Source organism: Pristis pectinata, chromosome 10 (genome assembly GCF_009764475.1).
Source record: "Pristis pectinata isolate sPriPec2 chromosome 10, sPriPec2.1.pri, whole genome shotgun sequence".
Taxonomy (NCBI): Eukaryota; Metazoa; Chordata; class Chondrichthyes; order Rhinopristiformes; family Pristidae; genus Pristis; species Pristis pectinata.
Window position 1 is genome coordinate 51,656,946 of NC_067414.1, and position 23,953 is coordinate 51,680,898.

General features: G+C 41.9%; 1 protein-coding gene across 1 annotated transcript in view; it reads left to right on the top strand.

Moving 5' to 3' along the window:
- Nucleotides 1-12,821, top strand: part of LOC127575212 (ectonucleotide pyrophosphatase/phosphodiesterase family member 3-like) — an 80,966-nt gene extending 68,145 nt beyond the window's left edge. The window contains exons 18-23 of the mRNA XM_052024917.1: nucleotides 1,320-1,449; nucleotides 1,919-1,993; nucleotides 4,371-4,503; nucleotides 8,211-8,367; nucleotides 10,857-10,996; nucleotides 11,921-12,821. Coding sequence (XP_051880877.1) covers nucleotides 1,320-1,449; nucleotides 1,919-1,993; nucleotides 4,371-4,503; nucleotides 8,211-8,367; nucleotides 10,857-10,996; nucleotides 11,921-12,134 — 849 coding nt within the window. The 3' untranslated portion in view covers nucleotides 12,135-12,821. The remainder of the gene's footprint in view (nucleotides 1-1,319; nucleotides 1,450-1,918; nucleotides 1,994-4,370; nucleotides 4,504-8,210; nucleotides 8,368-10,856; nucleotides 10,997-11,920) is intronic.
- Nucleotides 12,822-23,953: the final 11,132 nt, after the last annotated feature.

A 23,953-nucleotide genomic window follows, 5' to 3' on the forward strand; every position in this document is an offset into this window, starting at 1 on the left:
GTCTTGGCGTTTTCTGGTAGAGAAATCAAGAGTTTCTTCATGAGTCCTAATTATAGGGCTCACTGGGCAGTCCAGACATTGTGGACACTGTGCACCTCCTGTTGGTTTGGAGTCTTCAAGTTGCCTGTGAAGCTCTGTCTGAGAAAAACTATCGTTGTGAGATCCTTGAGACCATCAGTGTTGATTCTCTTGCAGCTAGGTTTCTGTTGCCTCCATTATTTTGGGGCCAGGCCAATTAAAGTAATAGTGGATCATACAGTGATCAATTGTGGCTTTAGGCAATGGTTTCAGATTTAACTCTCCTGTTGAAAGTTCCCAAAGATTTAAATTTGACACATTCCACCTGATGGTGCTGCTGAAACTATGGCAAGCTTATTGGGAGCTTTTGATCCTGACATGGTCAGGCAACTTGCTGCATGAGACTGTCCTACCTGTATTGGCAGGTTGCTTGAAATGTCCTGGTTGAGAGGGTCAGGTAATTAAAACTAATCAGCCATTTGTGGACAAAGCCATTGGACTTGCTACAGAATTAATTCAGAAGAAAATGACCTCAGCAAGGTGTCAAGAAGTCTTTGGAGTAGAAACTGAACCTTGTTTCATCCACTTTATGGTGTCACACAGAACCCTGAGGTGCAATAGAGGGGGGAAACATCTTGTATCAAGGAATTGTTCAGACATTTTTAATAGGTACCTAAAACCGCAGTTTGTTGCCTTCGCTGCACAGGATCTTCAGCAAATGCTATTGCCTAAGTAGCATCTACAAAAGAAAAGGCTGATTTTTTTGAAGTAATTATTTTTTTAACTATGAAAAGACCTGTCTGTGGATCTGGAATAATTAGGATTGTTTCCCCATCTCCACAGCTGTCACCCCCTTCTTCCCTGCCCCTCCCATTTCCCATTCTAACCCTTCCCTGAATCCATGGGACTCATGCTTGTGAGGCATATGGTCCAATGTTACTCTAAGTGTCTGTGGACGCCAGCAGTCTATTCAAAAATCCTTGGTGATCCCCCAATTTGATGCCATTTGGAGCATTTCATACTGACCCCAAAATGGCCCAAGTGAATTCCTACTCCTTTCCCAGTCAAACAATGTTTGTTATGAACAAAGCTATCAAGTGCACAAAATAATTAAATTATAAGAAAATGACTCAATATTTGATATTAAACTGCTTGAGAGTACTGTGGGGTTAATTTGGTGTTGGTATGTGCAGTTTGGCAAGTTAATATCTGATTGTTTCAGGAGCAGAGCTCAGTGTAATAAATTGCCTTTTCACATGAAAGCCTTTTATGATATTTAATGTTTTCTTTTATTTCACCAGCAGGGAGAGTCTGTTCTACCTCCAGTCATGCCTAACTGCCTACGGGCTGATCCTCGAATCTCTGCAAACAATAGCCAGCCGTGTTCATATAATACATCAAGTATCACCCACAGTTTTCTTTATCCTCCAAGTAAGTGAATTTAGCATAGCTTGATTTTTGGCAAAGGGCACTGACTGTGTAAAGTAATCTCCGTTAAACTTTATTAGTCACTGTTAGTGATACCATCCCACTATGTTCAAAACTGGTCATCCTGTTGGTCATCCCTTAAACTTGTAATTCATAACCTGGAAAGCCCTTCCTGGAGAATCTGTTGAAGTTTGGATTTGTAAGATGGTTTCAACTTGAATAGTTCAGTGATGGACTGTGGAAATGGGATTAAATATTGCAATCAACATACAGAATTGATGACAAAGTTCATTTTCTAAACGTCTGCTGGCCAAAGACATGCTTTTCAAGTCCTGTAAAACAATATTTTTCTTGCCATATGCTTTGATTGATCTGTAAAGTGATGGGGGCGGTTGGTGAAAGGATTCAGATTCACATTCATTTAGACCAGAATATTATTTTCCTTTAATAATGTATAATGGTATTTTTGCAGGTGTGGGAACAGGAATTCAGCAATATGATGCATTAATTACCAGCAATCTTGTGCCTATGTATCAGGCTTTCAAAAGTAAGTGTGATTAATGTGTCATTATTTCCTGGGTCACTATGACTTAATGGCACCAACTTGTCTCTTTACTGAATCACTAACTGTTTGAGGTACATCAATTGGTTATTGGTTTATTATTGTCACATATACTGAGATATAGTGAGAAACTTCATTTTGCATGCCATCCATAGAGATCATTTCAAAGCATAAGTGCTTTGAGGTAGTACAAAGGGAAAAACAATAACAGAATGCAGAATAAAGAGTTACAGTTACAGAGAAAGTGCAGTGCAGACAGACAATAAGATACAACGCCATAACGAGGTAGATTGTGAGATCAAGAGTTGATCTTATTGTACTAGGGGACCGTTCAATGGTCTTATAACAATGAGATGGAAGCTGTCCTTGAGCCAGGCGAGTCGTGCTTTTAGGCTTTTGTATCTTCTATCCAATGGGAGGGGAGAGATGAGAGAATATCCAAGGTGGATGGGGTCTTTGATAATGCTGGCTGCTTTACTGAGGCAGCGAGAACTGTAGACAGAGTCCATGGAGGGGAGGCTAGTTTCCATGATGTGCAGAGCTGTGTCCACAACCCTCTGCAGTTTCTTGTGGTCTCGGGCAGAACAGTTGCCATACCAAGCCTTGATACATCCAGATAGGATGCTTTCGATGGGGCATCGATAAAAATTGGTGAGGGTCAAGGTGAACGTGCCAAATTTCTTTAGCCCCTGAGGTAGTAGAGGTGCTGGTGAGCTTTCTTGGCGTGGCATCAATATGGTTGGACCAGGACAGGTTATTGGTGATGTTCCCTCCTGGGAACTTGAAGCTTTCATCCCTCTCAACCTCAGCACCATTGATGTCAACAAGAGCGTGTGCACCGCCCCCTTTCCTGAAGTCAGTGACCAGCTCTTTTGTTTTGCTGACACTGAGGGAAAGGTTGTTGTCATTACGCCACATCACCAGGCTCTCTATCTCCTTCCTGTACTCCGACTCATCATTATTTGAAATTTGGACCACTACGATGGTGTCATCTGTGAACTTGTAGATGGAGTTAGAGCAGAATCTGGCCACACAGGTTTGAGCATCTAGGGAGCAGAGTAGGGGGCTGAGGACACAGCATTGTGGGGCACCAGTATTGAGAACAAATGTGGCGGAGGTGTTGCTACCTGTCCTTACTGATTGCGGTCTGTTGGTCAGGAAGTCAAGGATCCAGTTGCAAAGGGAGGTGTTGAGTCTCAGGTCTGGGAGTTTGGAGTTGAATTTGCTTGGAATGATAGTATTGAAGGTGGAGGAGTTGTCAATAAACAGTAATCTAATATAGGTGTCTTTGCTCCAGGGATGAGTTTAGGGCCAGGGAGATGGTGTCCACTGTGGACCTGTTTTGGCATCAGATGAAACCATTTCAAATTAATTAATTTACTAATGAAATGCTTTGGATCGCACAGCTCTGAAATGTTGTTGAAATAATGTTATACTGTTTAGTAACTGTAATTGAACACTAATTATACTGCATTTTTTTTTCAATGTCTCGGTGCTTGTGGTAGAGATTAGGGTTAAACCTAACAAAATGGTTTATTTGTTTTTCAGTTGTGCAGTGTTGGCAGGCAAGCACTCATGTGTAAGGCAAGATTTAGATTTCTGGAACACTGGAATAAGTTCTGGAAACCAGTATGAAGCTGAACCACACAGAAACCTGTGTATTGATAGCAGAGTGATTCAGTGGAACAATGGAGCAGTATAAACTAGTATAAATGGGGGTAGTGATAAATAAAAATCAACAAGCAGACAATATAATTGAACCATGTGGTAAGTACATTGCAAGAAGGGAATTTAGAATAGGTGAAAAATAAGAGTAGACTGTGGGAAGGTAGATCTTGAGTGTGGCTATTGGTAACAAGGACTATAATATATACAAGCAAGGTGAGGATAGTACATCTCGAAGAATATAGATATGTTAGTATAGAGAGATGTTCTTGGCATTCACAATAAAATGTGACTCGTACCAATTATCGTTGTGCTGCCTCAGATTGTCCAGCTTTATATAGAACTTCAAAGATGTTGCAGCACATAATTACTGTGCTTGGAATTACGAACAATAATACATGTTTTTTAAAGATTGCTTCAGACTTAAGAAACCTTGAAACACAAATCAAGATGCACAGGATCAAAATGCATGGTACCAAAAGCTAAAGAAAGATCTTTCAAAAGATATTTCTTGCAATGAACTAGCAACAGATATAAAACAATAAAGCTTAAAAAAAAAGCCTCTTTAGGAGCCTGTTTTTGTGCCATGGGATTTAAGAAGAATGCTATGGAAATGTTGATAAATGAATATTTAACAGATCTTTTCCTTTATTAAATTTAAAAGTGGCCAAGTTCTGTCTGTCTGATTGCTTCATAGGGATATGGCATTACTTTCACAAGGTTATGTTGCTGAAGGAAGCTGCACAGAAAAATGGTGTCAATGTAATGAGTGGACCAGTGTTTGACTATAATTATGACGGACACTTTGATACACCAAAGCAAATTACAAAGTAAGAAAGAAGCATTTATTTTTGAACTCAGCTGAACGCACCTATCCCCTGCCTGCGTGTGCTCCTCCCCCTCCCCCTCCCCCTCCCCTCACCTTCTTATTCTGGCTTCTGGCCTCTTCCTTTCCAGTCCTGATGAAGGTTCTCAGCCTGAAATGTCGACTGTTTATTTCCCCCCATTGATGCTGCCTGACCTGCTGAGTTCCTCCAGCACTTTTTGTGTATTGCTCCAGATTCCAGCATCTGCAGAATTTTTTGTGTCTCCATTTATTTTGTATTTTTTTGAAACAAAGAGTACATTTTGATTACCAATGGCTGAGAGGATAATTAAGAAATGTTGAAGGAGAAAGCTGGTTCATAGAAAGGATAACCTCACTACTTAAAATTCCAGAGGTAATTTATTTACCAAATGTGGTGCAGGAATAGATAGAAATATATTAAGCCTGGAAAACTATTAGTTACTTCAGTGACTAGAATGCTGATAAATCAGGTCATGGAAGATATAAAACATTCATGGCTGGTTTGGAAGCATTCCCACCTTTAAGTCAGAGGTTTTGCATATTCAAGATTTCTTACATAGACCTGAGTACAATATGCCAGCTGGCAATCCAGTGTAATGCTGAGGGAGTGCCATCTTTTATGACCAGATGTTAAAGTGAGATCCTGTCTGTTCTCTTATGTGGATGGAAAAGATCTCATGGCACTCTTTAGAAGAGTTGGTGAGTTATCCCTTAAAGAAAGCCACTAAACCAGATTAACTGATCAAAATCGTATTGCTGTTTGTAGAACTCTGCTACATACTAGTTGGCTGTTGTGTTTCCTATCTTCCAACTGTGACTACACTTCAAATGTCTCAATAAAATGTTAAGCATTTTGTGACATCCTAAAGTTATGAAAGGAGTTTTATAAGTGCAAGTTCTACTTTGTGATTAATATATTTTACTGCAAGGTTCTGAGTTTATAGCAAGGATTTTACTGTGTATTGACATTGTAATTATCAATGAGATGAACAATGATGTTATGTTACTTACTTATAAATTTTTAATAAAGTAAATAGTAATTATTTTGTAATGAACCATAATGTAAAATAAGACAGAGCCAACAATAGGAAGACACACTGACTTCAAAATATAGTCCTGTTGTTTCGTGAATACTTTTTATAAGAATGAAAGAAACAGGAGCAAGCATTGTCCAATTGGCCTCTCAGACCAAACCCATCGATTCCCTTGCAGTTTGAATATTTGTCAATACCAACCTTGAATGTATGCAATGGCTCTGTCTCTGCAGCTGTCTGGGGTAGAGGACTGCAGAGTTACTTTGTGTTGCAACATTTTCTGTTGTCTCACACCACTGAATTAATAATTTGCTTTTTTATTTTTTCCTTTTGAGAGCAGAAGTTCCTCCTCATCTCTGCCTTAAATTGGATGAGTAGAGATTAGATGAATCATGGATGAGCAGAGATTTTGAAGAAAAGTGTATCATTTTGTTTCAAGATCTCAAGTCTCTAAAGAAGTAAATTAAATTTTTGGAATGATGCCAGTGAGAGGAAATGCTGTTACGTTTCAAATCATGAGATTTTTTTGTGATTCTGATAATCAGCAGTATATCCAAAGTGATACAAAAATTATCTGTTGGCAATATCCAGCCTGAAAATAAAATAAAAACTGCAGAGGCTGGAATTCAGAAATAAAAAGCGAAAATGCTTGAAATATTCAGCAGGTCAGGCCGTATTTGTGGGAAAAGAAACAAATATATAAAAAAATTCTTATCATTGACCAAAACCCACTTCCATGGCCACATCTGTGTTCCTTTCACTATGTTCTCCCTCACTAACTGTTCCCATTCACTCATTGACCAGATAATCTTTTCTACTGTTTATCCCCATGGTCACCCTGGTTTTACCCTTCCCCCATCCTCCCTGCAGTTTGAAAGGAGACACAAGAGACGGTAGATGCTGGAGGTCTGGAGCAACACACAAAGTACTGGAGGAACTCAGCATCCATGGAGGAAAATGGCCAGTCGACATTTCAGGTCGAGACCCTTCATCAGGAACACAAAAGCTCCTTTTGTCTCCTTCTCAGTTCTGACAAGGTGTCTTCAACCTGAAACATTAGTTCTTTTTCTTTTCCATAGATGCAGACTGACCTACTGAATATTTCCAGCAGTTTTTGTTTTTATTTTAGCATCCATCCTGTATCTTGTTAAAGAAAGCAACATGATGAAACGTCTCTTGTTTCCGTCTCTGGCTTGCTCATCAGTTAGACGGCTGCACAAATGTTGCCAATAGGGATTTTGCTGAATTTTGGTAGCAGTCCCACAAAAAACAGCTGGTGTTTCTCAGTATTGATATTGGTATGTTTCAAGACCCTTATGTAAACCCAAGAGTCCTGAATTTAAGTGGCTTAACGTCTGGTTGCGGTCCATTGCTAGATTCCCTATGGAGTCAGGCAGCAGTGTAGAATCTCACTGACCCACTTACACCAGGGAAACTGTTCTCAGGCCCTGCAGTATGATGCTGTAGAGCTGCAGAGGTGAGGGAAAGAAAATTATAATTTTCTAATTATTGGAATTAACATTATTAACATAGAACAGTACAGCACAGGAACATGCCCTTTGGCCCACAACGTTGTGCTGAACTAATTAAGCTAATGATACATGATTAAACTAATCCCTTCTGCTTGTATATGGTCCATATCCGTCCATTCTCTGCATATTCATGTGCCAATCTAGCAGGACTTATTGTATCTGCCTCTAACACCACCCCTGGTAGCTCATTCCAGGCACCCACCACTCTCTGTGTAAAAAAAAAACTTGCCCAGCATGTCTCCTTTGAACTTTCTTCCTCTCACCATGAATGCATGCCCTCTAGTATTAGACATTTCGACCCTGGGAAAAAGATTCTGACTATCTACCTTATCCATGCCTCTCATCACTTTATAAACTTCTATCAGGTCTCCCCTCAGCTTCTGCTGCTCCAGAGAAAACAACCCTAGTTTGTCCAATCTCTCCTTATAGCACATGCCCTTTAATTCAGGCAGCATTATGGTAAACCTCTTAACCAGAGTTTTATAAAGCTGCATCATACCAGAGTTTAACCAGAGTTTTATAATGCTGCAACATAACTTCCCGACTCTTGAACTCAATGCCTTGACTATTAAAGACAAGTATGCCATATGCCTTCTCTACCACCCTATCAAATTGTGTGGCCACTTTCAGGGAGCTATGGGCTTGGACCCCAAGATCCCTCTGTACGTCAATGCTCTCAAGGGTCCTGCCATTAACTGTGTACATTTTTAATTATTTAAGTGTTTTAAACTATTCATTCCATATTAAATAGTTTAAATGCTTTGGAATACGAGAAACATGCAGAAGTATTGAAAAAACTTTGACAACTGACGAGGCCCTGCCCTGGATTCAGAGGTTTTCCAAGATTTTCACTGTTTCTAACTCGGAAGGTTTGAGCAGGAATTTTCTAGACAGGGCCTATTCTGGCCTGCTCACAGACTCTGCTCAAGGCCTCATCATTCATCTTGCAGACTGTGTGAGCCAAAAAGATTGAATGTATAAATCCGGAGAAGGGAAATTCAGGCAAGTTTGTCTGTGGGTTCCATTCAAAAAATCTGATCCAATGTCATTATAAAATGATGGCACTGATACTGATGTAATACAAAATCATACCTTTTGAATGACTTTCCATGTTATTTCTCCAGGTATATAAAGGACACAAACATCCCCATTCCAACTCACTTTTATGTCGTCCTTACCAACTGCAACAACACTAATCAGACTCCCCTGTCTTGTGAAGGCCTACTGATTGCAAAGTCGTTCATTCTACCACATCGACCAGATAACAGTGAGAGCTGCCCGGTAAGTAAAGCAGACAAGCTTTCAGTTCTTCTTTGATAAACAGTGGATCTCTCCTAACATACACTAAGTTATTCATAATGCTCCAATTTTATAATCCATTCTGACCTTGATACAGTTTCAACCTGCTTCCTTTTGGACTAACCAGCTCCCACACTGTGTTGGGTCTTTAGTGAGCACATCTGCTAACATTCCTGAGGCAGCCAGGAAATACTCCAGACGTACCCAGCCACCAAGATAAAACTGCTGCAAGGATGCGGGAGAAACATCCTGCTCCTGTTCATTGTTCCCTGTTTAAACCAGGTGGAAGGACAACCAGTCACATTACAACTCAATTATAATCCAACTGACCAGAATTCCAGCAGAATTTCTGTCCTAAAATACTGCATGTCAGTTTCATCAATGTCATCCTATTGTCTTTGTTAACAAACGAAAATATCCTCTGAAACAATTATTCCTGAAGAGGGCCTCTTTTCTCACAAGAATCTTTTCAACACTGTGTGCAGTTTGCATGTTCTCTGAGTGGAGTTTGCAGCTTCTCCTCATTACCACGTATGTTTCCACTGGGCGCTTCGGTTTCCTCCCATATCCCAAAGACGCTTTTTCTGGTTGTTTGGTTAATTGGCAGCTGTATATTGTCACAAGTGTAGGTGGGTGGTAGGAGAATCAGAGGTGTTGATGGCGTGTGAGAGAGAATAGGTTACAGGGAAATTAAGTGGGGGAGAGGGATTGCACTAAAAGCCATCATGGAGTTAATGGACAGAATGGCCTCCTCTGTTGTGAGAAAAAGTGAGAAATAAAATCTTGGCTCATCTTCTACCTCAACTCCATTGTCTCCAGTTTCCTATATCCCATGAACATCCAAAAACCTATTTATCTGGGACATGAGCACACTCAACAATTGAGCATCCGCTTTCCTGCTGGGCACAGAATGCCGAAGATTCACCATGCTTTATGTGAAGAAATGTCCTTTTATCTAGTTTTTGAGAGCTGACCTCATATTTTCAGAATCTGACTCCTAGTCTTCTCAGCTTAAATAAACATCCTTCTAGGTTCTACCCTCTCAAGCCCCTAAAGAATATAATATCTCAAACAGATTTTCACTTGATCCTCTAAACTCTGAAGAAGTGGATCTAATCTATTCAGTTTCTCCCATTCCAGGAGCCAATCTGGTGAACTTAACTTGCACTCCCTCAAGTGACAATACATCCTTTCTTAGTTACGGAGACCAAAACTAATACAGAATTTCAGGTGTAGTCTCACCAAAGTCCTTTATTAATGTAGTAAGGATTCCTTACTCTATTCCTTTGTAAGACTAACATATCATTTATCTTCCAAATTCCTAACGGCATCTGCACATTAACTTCCTGTAATTTGCATGCAATGACACCCACAACGAAAGTTTCACAGTATCTTACAACTTTAAATAAACTATTTTGCATTTTCATTTTTCCCACTCAAGTGCAATGCTTCAGCTTTCTCCACATTATATTCTTGCTGCTGCATTCCTATCCACTTATTTAACCTGTCTGTGTCCTTGAGGCCTTTTTGTATATTTAATCTATTAATGCAGAAGGATTTTATGAAAAAACAAATTGTAAAGCATCCAGCAAATACAATTGATGGAGAAAAAATGGAAGTGATAGGGTTCTTTTTTAGGACTGATGCCAAAATCAGTCATTCACAGAATGTATCATGGCTGCTTGTTTGTAAGCCAACCTTTGTATCTATTTGATTTAATTAAGGGTGACAGCTCTGAAGTGTATTCTAATATGTACAGCACCACAGGAAGCCTGCAAAGTAACACTGGTTTATTTTAGGGAGTTGCAGTCCGTACCCCTTCATGCAGGCAAAGCCCAGGTGCACAGTGGAAGCTCAAGACCCCCATAAAGCACAATGTCTGCCTGCTGGAAGGAGTGGATGCACTCTACACACAGGAATTTTAATGATAGTCATGGGTGATACCTCAGTTCCATCATGGTTCAACAGAAAAACTGCAGATGCTGGAAATCTGAAGTAAAAACGAAAAATGCTGGAAATAGCGACAGGTTAATGTTTCAGGTCAGATACGCCCAAGTGAGACCTGGGATAAGGAGATATAAAAGGTGATGTTTTATTGATAAACCTTGAAGTGACTTGGAATTCCCATCCCGGACATACAGATAAGTCGACAAAAATTGAATCTGTTTCCATGTAGGGGATTGGCCCTTGGGCCCATAGTTCTTTCCCTTTCACTTCTGTGCTCTCTCAGTTTTCCGTTAAGAAACAGTCTACTGCTTGATGTAGGCTTTAAGTGCCTTTGAGATTGGCAATTACATCAATAAACTAGCTAAAGGCACATGAATGAACATGACGTGACCAAGCAACATGTTTCAATCTGTAAGTAGTAAATTGCTTAATTTTGACAATGTAGAAGGTTTATGGTAAGAATCTGTTTCAAAGGGGGAATAAACTAAGTATAAAGCCAATGGATAATGACTCTTCTTCGGCAGGATGGCAAAGATGAATCCCAGTGGATTGAAGAGCGAATCTGGGCTCACACGGCACGAGTACGGGATGTGGAGCTGATCACCGGACTTGATTTTTATCAAGATAGAAAGCAGCCAGTCCCAGAGATTTTACAGCTCAAAACACATCTTCCTGAATTTACGCCTCATGTTTAATTATTGATTCTAACAAATACTTTGCTTATTTAGAACTGATATGTATATTGCCTCTGGCAGATGTTCAAAATGTATTGATTATTGTGATATTTATAAGGATGATTCTGATCTCTTGTTCACAGTGGATTTAGAGTATCAACATGAAGCAAACAGAGCAAAAAATGAACCCAGTTGTGCCATCACAGGCCAATTCAAGATCTTTATCAACGTCACTAAATATACAATGGTTCGGAGGCATGTTTGTTAGCTGCTGGTGACTACCCTCATGATTTAATCTCTTCCCAGTATAGATCATTGCAATGAAATAGATGTCTGATCCTCTATTCTTTGTGCATTATATCTGGCAAGTGGCATGGTTTTGTCACCTGAACAGGACATAAATTAGATGCTGTCACACTCATTTTTGGGTGTAGGACTTATTTAAATAGCATCATTTCTGTGGGGGTCCATAGAAGCAAGTTTGACACCATATTGGCTTGCATGATATATAGGATTCCTTGCAATATGCCCTACTTGTTGAGATCTAAATGAAAATACAGAAATAAGAAGATAAGTTTTTGAATTATAACTTATATTAATGTGGAGTAAAGGAGCACACATCCTGGCTCATGTCACTATTACAGGTCTCTGCCAGCCTGTATCTCCACGCTCTCCCATCATCATCCCATCCCAGGACATTCCTGTACTTTATCATTAGATTCACAACAAGCGTAAACCAATGCCTTAGAATCCCGCAAGCTACACTGGGATTCTTAAAGTATAACATAATCCTGGACTGTTGATTGTCATCCCACCCACCATTTGAAATGCCCGTTCTCTCTGCCCTGCACACTGTGGCCTGCAGCGTGTACTATCTTTAACATGCCTTACGGCAATTTGCTAAAGCTTTTTTGGCAACCTACAGCTTCCATCACACTAAAAACAAGGGCAGCAGGCCCAAAGAACCATCACCTCAGAATCACACCACATGCTGCGTTGAAGATTGCTGCCTTTTCTTCACTGACACTCCTTGAACTGCCCACCCAGTGGTACTGTGGAAGCACCTTCACTCCACACTCTGCAGCAGCCAAGAGAAGGGCCCATGAGCCATTTCTAAAAAGTGATTAAAGATAGGCAATTAATGCTGGCCTTGTCATTCCCAGAATTTAACAAGAAATAAGAAAGGATTACACAGGATTGCTCATGAAATGCAAACGTAATTGAAATAAGCAGCCCCTTATACAATCTTACAGGAGAAAACATGCCTCCCTTTCATGCCTTTCTAAGTACTCCAAACATAGTAATCTAATGCCTCCTTAGAAATGAATATTAACACCAGAAAACAAAGCTCACAGCAGTAATACAAGTGTGATGTGGAGGATTGCCAACATGTTGAATTCATCTCAGAATTCCACAATAGAACAAGACTCAATTCTCTTCGAATCACACGATAAAGAAAGCGGCAGATTTATAATAAAGGACTCTTTTTCTACAGAGATTTGGGGAGAGATTCGATGCTGGTGAAAGAAGATGCATGTGGTTGATCCTAGCATGTCAGGAGTGTAGGCAGTCCTTGGATAATGGAAGGGTTCCTTTCCTGTGAAATGTCCATAAGCCGATTTCTCCATAAATCAGAAACATCCTTTTTCTATGGCAACCCATATAGTATTGCTCTACATACACGTTATAATTCTTTTATTTCATGGAATAATCACCCTAACACTACCCATAATTAAACTCATGGAAATGTAAAGATAATGGAAATCCAGTCATTAATGAATACCATGAAAGATTTTATTATTATTAGCTTGAAAATGCTTTAAACATATATGGGAAAATTTGCAATAAATTAGGTCATTTGTAATCCAGGGAGTCCCAGTACTTTCAGTTTGCCTGCAATCTGTGAAACTCTAACAACAATAAGAATCTGGAAACTGTCCATAACAAAGCAGTTCACTTGATTGACACCTCACTTAAAAGTCTTAATCTCTGCATGGAGATTCTCTGGCTGCAGTGTATTATGCAGTGTTTGCAAATCAAAGGATTAGGGCAGCTGGTGATTTTCACTTTCAAGTCCTTCTTCAAGTCATAAACCACCCTGACATGGAAATTGATAGGTGTTTCCTCGTCATCACTGGGTCAAAATCCCACCATGACTGTATGGTGTAAAGTACATTCACAGCAAGGACTGTAGCATTTAAAGATGGCAGCCTAGAACCACCTGCTCAGTGGCAACAGAGGAAGGCAATAAACAGAGGGTCTCTGCCCTGAAACTTTACTTGTTTCTCTTTTCACAGATACTGCCTGACCTGATGAGTGTTTTCAGCATTTTTTGTTTTTAGTTCAGATTTCCAGCATCTGCACTTTTTTTGATTTTCAATGAACTCTCACCTTGTCAAGGATGCTCATACACCGAGAATGATTTTTAAAATAAAGCAACTGGGCTGAGACAGAAGTATACATGGATAAATCACTTCAACACCAATCTCTAGTTTATGATATCTGAGCTACCAAATGTAATAATTCCTATCCAAATATTATAATAGTCATGGAGTTGCAGACCATAGAAACAGGCCCCTTGGCCCTCCAAATTTATGCTGACCATCATGCCTATCTTTACTAATCTCACTTGCCTGCATTAATTGTATATCTCCCTATGCCTTACTTATTCAAGTACCTCTCCAGATGTCTCCTAAATGTTTGTCACTGTTCCTGCCTCCAACAACTCCTCTGGCAGCTCATTCCAAATACCAACTACTCTTTGAGTGAAATATTTACCCCCCAGATCTCCTTTAAACCTCCTTCCTCTCACATTAAACCTATGCCCTCTAGTTTTAGAAATGCCTACCATGGGAAACAGACATTGGCTATCTACCCTAACTATTCAACTCTGTAGTTGCATTGGAAAATAAATTACAGCAATAAATATTTTTGGCAATATTTGTGACCTAGCTGTCACCTGTTGTTGATTGAAGATCGAAGAGTTAGGATTTTGGATTCAAAGATTTTACTGTGAAAGTGTTGTGCAGTGTTGAGTGTTTGTGTTTCACCCAAAGGACCATGAATTGAAAGTTAGTGTTGACTGATGGACTGAAAATCTGTTCTACTTCCTGGCTCTCTTTCCTTCCTGTTGTGCAGCATCTGCGGGAGGAAAGGAATTGTCAACATTTGAAAAGAGGTGAGTCTCTGTGCCTGAGCTCGTGAGTTTCACCTTGTAGAGTTGGGAGTTGGAGCCAGATTTGGAGTGGGACCTTTGAAAAGAGGTGGGTCTCTGTGCCTGAGCTCATGAGTTTCACCTTGTAGAGTTGGGAGTTGGAGCCAGATTTGGAGTGGGACCTTTGAAAAGAGGTGGGTCTCTGTGCCTGAGCTTGTGGGTTTCACCTTGCAAGCATCTAAATGAGGCACATTTGCAAATTGTTACCAGCTGATTGGCTTATTAACAGCAGCAAATACAGGTAAGGCAAGTATAAGTGGAGTGGCCATTGTGTCAGTGGCCAGTGTTAGAGTGGGGAGTTGAGGCTTTGGTTCAAGAGGCTTGGTGAGAAGAGGCGAAGGTAAATATCCAGTAAGTTTCTTTCTTTCTTTGACTTGGTGTTCCCTTTAGTGCAGAGTAGTGAGAATGGCTCCAGGGTCAGTGGTGTGTTCAGCTTGTAAGATGTGGGAGTTCTGGGAGACATCCAGTCTCCATGAATAACTACATCTGCACAAAGTGCATCCAACTGCAGTTCCTTACAGACCGTGTTAGGGAACTGGAGCTGCAGCTGGATGACCTTCAGCTCCTATGGGATACTGAGGAGTACATAGACAAGAGCTACAGGGAGGCAGTCAATCCGAAGCTGCAGGAGGCAGGTAGCTGGGTGACTGTCAGGAGAAGGACGGGGAATACCCCTGTGGCCGTTCTCGTCAATAACAGGTACACTGCTTTGGATACTGTCTGGGGGGACGACCTGTGAGGGGAAAGCCACAGTGACCAGGTCTCTGGCACTGAGCCTGCTCGTGTGGTGCAGAAGGGAAGGGGGGAGAAGAGGAGAATGGTAGTGATAGGGGATTCCATAGTAAGGGAGGCAGACAGGAGATTCTGTGGACGTGAAAGAGACTCCCGGATTGTACGTTGCCTCCCCGGTGCCAGGATCAGGGATGTCTCAGATCGGGTCCACAGCATTCTGAAGGGGGAGGGTGAACAGCCAGAGGTCGTGGTACAGATTGGTACCAATGACATAGGCAGAAAAAAAGATGAGGTTCTGAAGAGGGAATATAGGGAGTTAGGTAGGAAACTGAAAAGCAGGATCTCAAGGGTAGTGATCTCTGGATTGCTGCCTGTTCCATGTGCCAGTGAGGGCAAGAATAGGTTAATTTGGCAGATGAATGCGTGGCTGAGGAGTTGGTGCAGGGGGCAGGGTTTCAGATTTGTTGATTGTTGGGATCTCTTCTGGGGAAGGTACCACCTGTACAAAAGCGATGGGTTACACCTGAACTGGAGGGGGACCAATATTCTCGTGGGCAGGTTCGCTAAAACTGTTGGGGAGGGTTTAAACTAGTTTGGCAGGGGGATGGGAAACGAAGTGATAGGTCAGAGGTTGGTGCATTTAGTGTACAACTGGATGCTGAGTGTAGAAAGACTGTGAGGAAGGACAGGCATTTGAAAGGGCAAAATTGCAGTCAGTTGGATAGGCTGAAGTGTGTCTAATGCGAAAAGTATCAGGAACAAGGCTGATGAACTTAGAGCGTGGGTAAGTATGTGGAACTGTGACGTGGTGGCCATTACAGAGACTTGGCTGTTGCAAGGGCAGGAAAGGCTGCTGGATATTCCGGGGTTTAGATGGTTCAAAAAGCACAGGGATGGAGGTAAAAGAGGTGGGGGAGTGGCTTTGCTGATCAGGGACAGTGTCATAGCTGTAGAAAGGGAGGATGTCCTGGAGGGATCGTCCACTAAGTCAGTGTGGGTGGAAGTCAGAAACTGGAAGGGAGCGATCACTCTATTGGGAGTATTCTACAGACCCCCCAATAGCAGCAGAGATGCTGAGGAGCAGATTGGAGGCAGATTTTGGAGAGGTGCAAAAATAACAGGGTTGTTGTCATGGGTGATTTTAATTTTCCTAATATTGATTGGCACCTCCTTAGTGTAAAGGGGATAGATGGGACGCAGTTTGGTGTGTACAGGAAGGATTCCTGACACAGTATGTGGACAGGCCGACTAGAGGAGAGGCCATGCTGGACCTGGTACTAGGCAACGACTCTGATCAGATTTCAGATCTCTCAGTGGAGGAGCATTTTGGAGAAAGTGACCATAACTCCTTGACCTTTACCATAGCCTTGGAGCGGGATAGGAGTAGACGATATGGGAAAGTATTTAACTGACTGAGGGGGAATTATGATGCTATTAGGCAGGAACTTGGGAGCGTAAATTGGGAACAGATGTTCATGGGGAAATGCACAGCGGAAATGTGGAGGTTGGTTAAGGAACAGAGTTTAAGGCTCTGGATAGTTTTTTCCCATTGAGGCAGGGTAAGGATGGTAGTGTGAAGGAACCATGGTTGACAAGAGATGTAGAATATCTTGTCAAGAGGAAGAAAGCTTAACTGAAGTTTAGAAATCATGGATCAGGCAGGGCTCTGGAGAGTTACAAGGTTGCCAGAAGGAAGCTTAAGAATGGACTTAAGAGAGCTAGAAGGGGGCATGAGAGGTCCTTGGTGAGTAGGATCAAGGAAAACCCCAAGGCGTTCTACACGTGAAGAATAGGAGGATAATTAGAGTGAGGGTAGGACCGATCAGGGATAAAAGAGGAAATATGTGCCTGGAGTTGGAAGAGGTAGGGGAGGTCCTTGATGAATACTTCGCTTCAGTATTCACCAGAGAGAGAGAGCTTGATGTTTGCAAGGATGGCGTACGATAGGCTGATATGCTAGGGCATGTCGACGTGAGGAAAGAGGATGTGCTGGAACTATTGAAGAACATTAGGATAGATAAGTCACCGGGGCCGGACGGGATATATCCAAGGTTCTTATGGGAAGCTAGGGAAGAGATTGCTGTACCTTCGGCGACGATCTTTGCGTCCTCACTGGCCACAGGAGTAGTGCCAGGTGATTGGAGAGTGGCAAATGTTGTTCCTTTGTTTAAGCAAGGTAGTAGGGATAACCCTGGGAATTACAGACCAGTGAGTCCTACTTCAGTGGTGGGCAAATTACTGGAGAAGATTCTTAGAGACAAGATTTTTGGGCATTTGGAGAAGCATAGGCTGATCAGGGACAGTCAGCATAGCTTTGTGAGGGAGAGGTCGTGCCTGACGCGCCTGATTGAATTCTTTGAGGATGTGACAAAGCACATTGATGAATGTAGAGCAGTGGATGTGGTGTACATGGATTTTAGTCAAGTGTTTGATAAGGGTCCTCATGGAAGGCTTATTCAGAAAGTCAGGAGGCATGGGATCCAGGGAAACTTGGCTGTGTGGATTCAGAATTGGCTCACCCATAAAAGACAGGGTGGTGGTAGATGGAGCGTATTCTGCCTGGAGGTCGGTGACCAGTGGTGTTCTGCAGGTGTCTGTTCTGGGACCCCTGCTCTTTGTGATTTTTATGAATGACTTAGATGAGGATGTGCAAGGGTGGGTTAGTAAGTTTGCTGACGATACAAAGGTTGGTGATGTTGTGGATAGTGTAGAAGGTTGCTGTAGATTACAACAGGAAATTGATAGAATGCAGAGCTGGGCTGAGAAGTGGCAGATGGAGTTCAACCTGGAAAAGTGTGAAGTGATACACTTTGGGAGATCGAATTTGAAGGCAGAATACAAGGTTAATGGCAGGACTCTTAGCAGTGTGGAGGAACAGAGGGATCTTGGGGTCCACATCCATAGATCCCTCAAGGCTGCCATGCAGGTTGATAGGGTTGTTAAGAAGGTGTATGCAGTGTTGGCCTTCATTAGTCGGGTTATTTGAGTTCAAGAGCCACGAAGTGATGTTGCAGCTCTATAGAACTCTGGTCAGACCACACTTGGAGTATTGTGTTCAGTTCTGGTCACCTCATTATAGAAAGGATGTGGAAGCTTTAGAGAGGGTGCAGAGATGTTGCCTGGATTGGAGAGCATGTCTTATGAGGATAGGTTGAGTGAGCTAGGGCTTTTCTCTTTGGAGAGAAGGAGGGTGAGAGGTGACTTGATAGAGGTGTACAAGATGATAAGAGGCATAAATTGAGTGGACAGTCAGAGACTTTTTCCCAGGGCAACAATGGCTAGGGGACATAATTTTAAGGTGTTTGGAGGGAGGTATAAGGGGGATGTCAGGGGTAAGTATTTTACAGAGAGTGGTGGGTGCGTGGAATGCACTGCCTGCAGAGGTTGTGGGGCCAGATACATTAGGGACATTCAGGAGACTCTTAGATAGATGTATGAATGATAGAAAAATAGGGGGCTATGTGGGAGGGAAGGGTTCAATAGATCTTAGAGCAGGATAAAATGTCGGCACAACATTGTGGGCCGAAGGGCCTGTACTCTGCTGTGGTGTTCTATGTTTCAGGTCAAAGTCCTGTATCGGGACTATCACCATCTCCCCCCACCATCTCATCTTCACTATGGATGTACAGTCTCTTTTTTAAAAAAAAAATAATTCATTTCCTACCACAGATGCTGCTAAACCCACTGAGTTCCTCTAGCAGATTGTTTGTTGCTCTAGATTCCAGCATCTGCAGCCTCTTGTGTCTCCATCACACTTCTGTAAAGTGATTCTCAGCTGCTGGATTTGTCTCCTTTAAGATAAAACATTAAACTAAGACACCATTTAGTATCTCAAGTGGACATAAAGGATCTTGGCATGACTTTGAAGAGTATGTACGTTAATCCCATTTATCCTGGCCAATATTTGTCCAGTAATCAATTTTCACACAGAAAATGTTGCTATTGGCATATTGCTGGGAGCTTGCTGTGCACAGATTGGTTAATGCATTTCCTACATTCAATTTTGGAAACGGGGATAATCCTGGTAACTATAGACTGGTGAGTCTCACATCAGTAGTAGGGAAGTTACTGAAGAGGATCCTTAGGGATAGGATTTATGAGCATTTGGAAAACCATGGCCTAATTAGGGACAATCAGCATGGCTTTGTGCAGGGCAAGTCGTGCCTTACTAACTTGATTGAGTTTTGTGATGGGTTGATTGATGAAGGTAGAGCTGTGGATGTTGTCTACATGGATCTTAGTAAGGCGTTTGACAAGGTCCCTCATGGGAGGCTCACTCAGAAGATTAAAATGGATGGGATCCGAGGTGAGTTGGCCATTTGGATTCAGAATTGGCTTGCCTGTAGAAGACAGAGGTTAGTGGTTGATGGGACTTATTCTAGCTGGAAGTCTGTGACTAGTGGCATTCCTCAGGGATCTGGACTGGGATCTCTGCTGTTTGTGATGTATATAAATGACCTGGATGAAAATGGACATGGGTGCGTAAGTAAGTTTGCAGATGATATGAAGATTGGTGGTGTTGTGGATAGCATAGAAGACTGGCAAAGGATACAGTAGGATATAGATCAGTTACAGATATGAGCAGAGAAATGGCAGATGGAGTTCAACCCGGCCAAATATAAAGTGTTGCACCTTGGGAGATCAAATGTAAATAGATATTACACTGTTAATGGCAAGACCCTTAACAGTGTTGATGAGCAGAAGGATCTTGGGGTCCAAGTCCATAGCTCCCTGAAAGTGGCTACACAGGTTGATAGGGTGGTCAAGAAGGCATATGGCATGCTTGCCTTCATTAGTCGAGGCATTGCGTTCAAGAGTCAGGAAGTTATGCTGCAACCCTATAAAACTTTAGTTCGGCCGCATCTGGAGTATTGCATTCAGTTCTGGTTGCCCCATTACAGGAAGGATGTCGACGCGTTGGAGAGGGTACAGAAGAGGTTTCCCAAGATGCTGTCTGGATTAGAGGGCATGTGCTATGAGGATAGGTTGGACAAACTTGGGTTGTTTTCTCTGGAGTGGTGGAGGCTGAGGGGAGATCTGATAGAGATAAGATTGAGAGGCATAGATAGAGTAGACAGCCAGTATCTTTTCCCCAGGGTTGAAATGTCTAATACCAGAGGGCATGCATTTAAGGTGAGAAGGAGAAAGTTCAAAGGAGATGTGCTGGGCAAGTTTTTTTTTACACAGTGGTGGGTGCCTGGAATGTGCTGCCTGGGGTGGTGGTGGAGGCAAATACGATGGGGGCATTCAAGAAGTTCTTAGATAGGCAGATGAATGTGAGGGAAATGGTAGGATATGGACATTGTGTAGTCAGAAAGGATTAGTTTAGTTGGGCATTTTATTACTAACGTAACTGGTTCAGCACAACACTGTGGGCCAAGGGGCCTGTTCCTGTGCTGTACTGCTCTATGTTTTATATTACAATTGTAGACACTTGTCAACATGTTACTTTAGCTGTTAAGCACTTTGGAGTATTGTGACAGAGATATGAAAAGCCTATATACATCCACTCTCCTTCTGCCCATTGATTTCTGGTTTTCGAGGCTGCTGCTCCCTGCCAAGATAAGGGATTGACTGTTCAAAACAGAGATGAGGAGGAATTCCCTCTATCACAGGGAATAAACATGGAATCAGAATCATTGAAATTTATGGCAGAGGCGGAGGACGTTTGGCTCAGTGTCTATACCGGTCAAAAATGCACTTCAGATTAATCCCACTTTCCATTTCATGCTCCATATCCCCGTGTGTTATGAATTTTCAAGCACTCATGTCCTCTCAAAGGATTGTGAATCTTTGGAATTCTCCACCCCAAATGGCTGTGAAGTCTGTCATTGAGCATATACAAGGCTAAGATGATTGATTTTGGAGTTTAAGAGAGAGGCAGGAAAGTGGAGTTGAGGTGAAAAACTCAATGAATGGCTCTAGGGGATTAATGTCCTATTCCTGCTCATTTGTTGTGTACTTACATTCGCTTCTCCAAAGGAAGGAAGTAAAAGTAGAATGAATTTACTTGTTAATGAGGGTAAAGAAGCTGTGAGGAAACGATCAGAAAATACAAACTGGAAGCTCAGAACTGGCACTATCCACAATAATGCCTCCATCCTAGTTTAAATACCAACAACTGAACAACCTCTCAGCTCCCAGTTGCATCAGCCAAAGTGCACTGCAGTTACTCACTCAGGCTTCTCCCAAACCCACGACCTCTACCATCAGGAAGGACAAGTGTAGCAGGTACATGGGTACACCACCACCTCCAGGTTGCACACAAAGTTGATTTGGACCCCATTCCTTCATTGTCACTGGGTTTAAGTCCTAGACTTACCTCTCCAACAGCACTATGGGGGTAACTTCAGCAGAGGGACTGCAGCAGTTCAAGAAGCTGCATCACTACCATTTCAAGAGCAGTTAGGGATGGGTAATAAATGCTGTCCTTGCCAGTGACGCCCAGTTCCCAAAAATCATAGAATCATAGAAAGGCACAGGACAAAAACAGGCCCTTTGGTCCCACTTTGTCCATACTAACAACAATATCTCTCTACGCTAATCCCATTTGCCCACATTTGGCCTGTAGCCCTCTGCAACTTTCCTATCAAAGTGCCTTTTAAACATTGTAATTGAATCGGCCTCCACCACCTCCTCTGGCAGCTCATTCCAGGTAGTCATCCACCACTGACTGTGGAAAAAAATTTACCCCTCAATTTTCTCCCTTCTCTCCTTAACTCTGTATCCTCTAGTTCTAGACTCCCCGGCCCTGGGAAATAAGATTCTGATTATCTATCTCATCTATGCGCTAAATGAATTAAAAATAAAGTCAGTTTGTGAAATTAAGCTTCACACAATGAGTTTGCCTGTGCGCAAGACTGTGGAATTGCAATGCAATGAATGCTGGGATCCTCTTAAATGGACTGTTTCACAGAATTCTGCAGGTCACATGATTGTCAGAAAAAACAAAGCAAAAAAAATTACCCTGCTTGAACAAATTCGTATTTTCTCAGGAGTTAACACATGATTCGGAGGAATTGTGTTTTCTATGGGAAATATGGGAGCATATAAAGATGATACCAACTCACACTTCGCACTGCTGCATTCAGAGCAAGTTGTTTGTTTGAGGTGTTGGGTCACAGCCAAACTGACAATGAGGAAATAAAAGCAGTATCATTGATCACTGCCTTGTTCGTGACCAGGAGTAAAAAAAAGGAAGTGAACCGCTTGAAGGGAAAACAAAATTACATGATCAAATGAATGAAATAGGGCAGAGAACTAAGGAGAAACTCCGAAGTGTTACCAATTGAAAGGACTCGCATTGTCAGGGTTGAAGGGTATACCATTGTTCACAAGTGAACAGACATGCTGGAGGGAGTTAGCTGATCCAATGGTACTGTTTAAAGTGCCAGCTTTGAAGGGAAATTGTGACATACACTCTAGTCCAAGTCATTAATGTAAAGGAAAAGCATTAGGGCCTGGGAACATCACCAGGAAACGTACACAAAGGTATTTCCTAGAGATCAATATCCAGCCCGCTGCTAGCCTTAATATATATTAATGACTCGGGCTTAGATGTGGAGAGAACAATTTCCAAATTTGCAGATGTCACACAAATTGGAAGCACAGGGAACTACAAGAGGAATAGTAGAGGACAGGTTGGTGGAACAGGCTGACATAAGGCTGATGAAACAACGCAGAAAAATGTGAGGTGTTATTTTCAGAAAGAAGCATGAGGAGAGGCAACACAAATCAGAGGGCACAATACTAAAAGGAGTTCAGGATCATAAAGATTTCTGTGTATATGTGAAGGACAGGTCAAGGAGCAGTTGAAAAAGCACACAAGGTTCTGGGCTTTGTAAATAGAGGCATAGAATACAAGGACAAGGAAGTCATGATGACTGGTTCATCCACAACTGCAGCATTGGATTTAGTTCTGGATGATACACTCCAGGAAAGATGTGAAAAATTAGAGAAGGTTCATTATTCCGGGGATGAGGGATTTTAGTTGCATGGACTGAAGAATCTAGGGTTGTCCTCCTCGGAACAGAAAGGTGGAAGGAAATCTGATAAAGATATTTGAGTTATAGAAAGGTACACACAGAGTAGATAGGGAGAAACTGCTTCCATTAGTAAAAAATTAGATGACATGGAATGAACTTGATTGGAAAAACGGGTATGATAGTGCAGTCGTTAAGTTCCTACACTATGAGTTCAAATCCCTCCATTTAATTACAAGAATTTAAATCAAATCCTGGGCTTGCTGACCTACAGTGAATCCCATTTAAGCAATGTTTCTATTTTTCAAAAAGATCACATCCTTGCTTTCAAATTCTTCTGAGACCTATACCCTTCTCCAGCCCCATAACCTTCTGTGATCTCTGCTCTCCTTGAATTGAACCACCATCCACATTCATCCCTTCGGATGGCTTGGCCATTTGCTCTGAAATTCCCTTCCTAGCCTCTCTACCACATGGGCAACTCTTAAAGTTTGCCTCTTCATCCAAGATTTTAGTCACCTCCTAAAACATCCTTTGAAAAGTCGGAGACTTGAATTTATCAAGCACCTTGCATAACTTCAGAATGACCCCATGTGCTTAGGCCAAACTTTCTGAAGTGCAGTCATTATTGTGATGTGAGAAATGCAGCAGCCAACCCGAATACACGACACACTCACAATCATCAATATCATACTGATCAGAGAGAATCAATTTAGTCATTGACTTTGAAGGATAACTACAGGTGCTCCCCAGCTTACCAATGTCCAACTTATGTACAGCCTTTACATATGAAACGAGCATTTGGGAGACCGGTGGGATGGATTTGCCGGCTGCTGCGGGGCTGTCGGCATCTTCTGCCATGTGGGAACTTGGTTCACGGTCACATTTCCGATTTATGAAGTTCATAGCAATGCAACCCTGTTGTAACCTGGGGAGAACCTGTATTGATCAGAATCCTAAGGATACCCACCATGCTCTTCTTTACACTGGTATTATGGAATTTTTTTACTTCCCCTTAA